This window comes from Ursus maritimus, unplaced genomic scaffold (genome assembly GCF_017311325.1).
Source record: "Ursus maritimus isolate PB19 unplaced genomic scaffold, ASM1731132v1 scaffold_14, whole genome shotgun sequence".
NCBI lineage: Eukaryota > Metazoa > Chordata > Mammalia > Carnivora > Ursidae > Ursus > Ursus maritimus.
This window is the reverse complement of record NW_024423786.1, coordinates 51,760,366-51,764,328: the sequence shown is the minus strand read 5'-3', so window position 1 is coordinate 51,764,328 and position 3,963 is coordinate 51,760,366. Positions and strand designations below refer to the sequence as shown.

Here is a 3,963-nt window from a genome sequence, read left to right as displayed (position 1 = left end):
AGAGTGGGGGTGCTCTGCCCTGCAAAAGGCTGGGTCACCTCTCACAGCTGGGTCACTGTCTCCCCCTCCTCATCTTTCCATTCTTCTCTGTTCCCCCAAATCCGAGTCTACCCCTAAATTTCTAGGGCTGCACTCTCTCCTTAATCCGGCCCTCCTCAACCACGTAGGGATTTTCTGGGGTCTGGGAAAAGTCTTGGATATGAGAGGGACAGAAGTCCCCGAGGATCCTGGGGGGCTCGGCGTCCGCGGTCGAGAAGGCGAGGACAGGGACCAGGGGACCCCGAGGGCCGGATTGGTTGAATGGGCACAGGCACGATGGTCCCGCCCCCTGGTTGCCAGGGCCCAGCCTATCCGCGTCCAGGCTGGCCTCGGTCACCAGGTGGTTGGGGTGGGGGCCGGGGCAGGTGTGTGTGTTGGGAGGAAGGGGCTAGGCCCTGTCGGGACCCCAAGGGATTCCCCCGAAGCCCCTGCGGCTGGGAATCTGGGGCCCTCCGGCTCAGGCGCGGAAAAGCCGCGCCTCCTTCCACCGCGCCTCTCCCCGCCGCCCCCGGCGCGCTCCCGCCCGCCGCCTCCCGGGTCTGGCTCGAGCGCGCGCGCCCCCGTCTCCCCGTCCGCGGCCGAGGGGCGGGCCCCGCTCGCAGCGCCACCGCCCGCAGCCCCCTCCCCTCGCCCGCCCTCCGCACGCTGCAGCCGCGGCGCTCCCGCCCGGCCCCACCCCAGGCGACCCAGCGTGGAGAGGCGGGCGGCCGGAGCCCGAGGTGAGCGCGGCGCGAGCAGGTGGAGCGGGCGGCGCGGACCAGGGCCCGGCTGGGGGAGGGGGACGGGCTCCCGACGCGGCTCTTTGTCTCCCTGAGCCCCATCGCGGGCCGCCGGGGCCGCTCCTCCTCCCGGCAGGTGCCCGCATCCTCGGGGAGGGAGCTGGGGGGTGGCGAGGGGACCCGGGCTTGCGCTCCCATCCCCTTTAGATGGAGACTGTGGCAGTCCCCCTGTCCCCAAGGCTGGCGGTCCGGGTCCCTGAAGGGGCGAAGGGTAGGGGCGTGGGTCTCGGGTCCTGAAAGGGAGCAGAGGAGGGCGGGCTGGGGCTGGCAGGGCCTTTCAGCTTTGGAGGAAGGCGGTGGGGGTGGGGCTAGGGGACAACCCTGAGCAGCTGGGCCTGTGGGTGGTGAGTGGGTGTGTGGGTGGGAGGGAAGTGGATCGAGGCCGAGGTTTGGGCTCCTACGGGTGGCAACGCTGGGGAAGGGGCAGCGAGGTGCCAGGACCCGGGTCCCTGCAGGCAGCCTAGCAGTGCAGGAGCTGGAATGCTGATCCGTCTGTCTCCTCATCAGGTGCGGGATGGAGAAGAGGGACAAGGGCAGGGCAGGGGCCGCCACGCGGACGACGGCTTCTCGCCCTCCCGGCCTTCCTACCCCCAGACCCCCAGGGTCTCCTCGACCCCCTCCCCCAGTAACCAGCGCGGCCCTCCGAGTTCTGGGAGCAGCAGGAGCTGCTGGGAGAGGGCCCCTGGCCGAGCGAGCTGGAGGTATCCGGGCAGCCGCTCTCCCAGAGGCTGGTCCCCGGGTGGGACCAACGCAGAGCGCTGGGACAGGGCCCCGGAGTCCAGGTACCCCACCCTCTTTCCGCCATTCAGACTCCATCTTCCTGCCCCCCTTTCCTTCTGAGGCTTCAGCCTCCCCTGCCTTCCTGGGGGCACCGCCTTGACTTGGCCTTCTCCCCGCAGCCTCCAGGCCCCCAGCTGCTGGGAGAGGGGAGCGGGCCCTTGCCAAGACCCCAGGCCCAGGCTCTATTTCTAGCCCGGGACGTGCCAGCGGGACCACCAGGTAAAATGCCTCCTCAGTCTCTTTGGCAAGGGTTAGTGTCACTATCTGGAAACTTAATTTTACACATTAATTGGGAAGTGGGAGCGTTTGCAGGTCACTGGGCGTAAGTTGAGTGAAAGCCATTACTGGTCCGCAGAGAGGGCATAAATGGGAAAATGTAGACTTGGGAGAAAACAAGGAGCTCTGTACTGAGAACGGCCACTCCTGTCCCTAGGCTAGGCTCCCTTGCGCATAAGGGGCTTCGGCCCCCAGCTGAGGAACCCGTGAGCAGAGGAAAAGCCCCAGAAACCCCCAGAAGGAGCGCACTGAGCGCCGGGGCACGGAGAGGTACGTGACCTGAGGAGGAGCGGAGTTCCTGGGCAGTGAAAGGGACCAGCCCTGAGGTATCTCTGACCCTCCGGCATTCTGATTTTGTCCCCAGACTCTTCCGGGCCCTCCCCAGGCGCCCCTTCCCCAGCCACCTCCCGTCGGTCCCGGGCTGCAGGCGCTGAAGTCGGTCTCCCTCGGGCAGCTCCGAGTGCCCGGCCGCGGCCTCCGACCGAGGCCCCCAGGAAATCAGCGAACAGTGCCCCGCAGCACGGTACCGCAGAGCCGAGCCCCGCCGCCAGGAGGCGACCCAGCGCCGGCGGAGGCCTCCAGAAGCCAGCCTCGCGCCCCTTGGGCTCCAGCGCTACTCCTCTGTCCTCCCCCGCCCGCGCCGGGCCCTTGCCCGGTGGAACACCTCGGGCTCTGGGGCATCCCTCGCAGCCCAAATCGAAAGGGCTGCAAGGTCTGCGCCCTCCGCAGTCCACACCCCCAAGGAAGGGCGCAACCCCGGTGTTGGGTCCACCTCCCCCTTTAGCCACACCCTCTCCGTCGGGTTTGACTGCACAGCTGGTACCGCCTCCGCATATCACGGGCACTCCCCTGCCTGACGCGCTCCCTCCCTCTCCACCGACCACGCCCCCTTCCCAGTCCGCGACCTGCCCTTTGGCCACACCCCTTTCACTAGCCCCTCCTCCCTCTACTCCACTCCCTCTGCAGACCCTCCCCTCTCCACCGGCCACACCTCCTTCGCAAGCCCCACCCACACACCTGGGTACCTCCTTTCTGGAGGCGTCCACCTCTCCCACGACCACTTTTCTGGCTTCATTCTCTCCATCATTGTCACCCCCTCTGCAGACTATGCCCCCAACCCAGGCTTCTCCAGCTTTGCCCCCTCTTCTGACTCCCCCGTCTCCCTTGGCCTCACCTCCTTTGTCGGCTCCTGGACCACCAGCCACGGCCCCTCTACCAGCCAAGGCCCCTCTACAAGCCTCTTTTACTCAAGCAACATCTCTGCTGAACCCGCCCTCTCCCCAAGCCACACCCCCCCTGCCGGGTCTTTCCACTTTGACTACTACGCCTCCAGTGGCCAGTCCTTCCCTATCTCCTCCCCCTCTTCAGGCCACGCCCTACACAGTGACCACGCCTCCCACGCAGGACACATCTCTGGCCACATACCCTCCGCAAGCCTCTCCCTGTCCTCTGACCACCCTCTCTCTGCAGGGTCCTCCTCCACTGTGCTCTCCATGTCCCTTGGCCTCACCGTCTCTGCTGGCTGCACACTCTCTCCCGGCCATGGCCCCTCCACAGACCCCACCTCTGGCCACGCCCCATCTACAGGTCCCTCCCTCCCCGACCCGGCTCCCTACACAGGCCCCACCTTCTCTGGCCTCACCATCTCTGCAGGCCCCACCCTCTCCCCTAACCATGCCTCCTCAACAAACTCCTGTTTCTCTGGCCACACCCCCTCTGCAGGCCATTCCCTTTCAGAGCGTGCTCCCTGTTCAGGCCCCAACACCTCTACAAGCCCCACTCTCTCCTCCGGTTTCACCCCCTCTGCTTGACCCTTGCTCTCCCTTGGCCATGCCCCCTCCCCAGGCTCCACCTTCCCTGGCTTTGCCTCCTCTTCAGGCTCCTCCCTCTCCCCCTGCCTCACCCTCTTCGCGGGCCCCTCCTTCTCCCCGGGCCACACCCTCTCCACAGGCTCCGCCTTCCCTGGCCTTGCCTCCTCTGCAGACCCCTACTCTCCCTTTGCAGGCCCCTCCCTCTCCCCTGGCCACGCCTCCTCAGGCTCCACCTTCCCTGGCCTTGCCTCCTCTGCAGACCCCTACTCTCCCTTTGC

General features: G+C 67.1%; 2 protein-coding genes across 2 annotated transcripts in view; both read left to right on the top strand.

Moving 5' to 3' along the window:
• Window positions 1-2,337, top strand: part of LOC121102555 (proline-rich protein 36-like) — a 3,503-nt gene extending 1,166 nt beyond the window's left edge. Inside the window, exon 4 of the mRNA XM_040629421.1 lies at window positions 2,260-2,337. The gene's annotated coding sequence lies outside the window, so the exon portion shown is untranslated. The remainder of the gene's footprint in view (window positions 1-2,259) is intronic.
• Window positions 1,122-3,963, top strand: part of PRR36 (proline rich 36) — a 6,568-nt gene continuing 3,726 nt past the window's right edge. Inside the window, exons 1-4 of the mRNA XM_040628282.1 lie at window positions 1,122-1,600; window positions 1,718-1,817; window positions 2,032-2,144; window positions 2,239-3,947. Coding sequence (XP_040484216.1) covers window positions 1,333-1,600; window positions 1,718-1,817; window positions 2,032-2,144; window positions 2,239-3,947 — 2,190 coding nt within the window. The 5' untranslated portion in view covers window positions 1,122-1,332. The remainder of the gene's footprint in view (window positions 1,601-1,717; window positions 1,818-2,031; window positions 2,145-2,238; window positions 3,948-3,963) is intronic.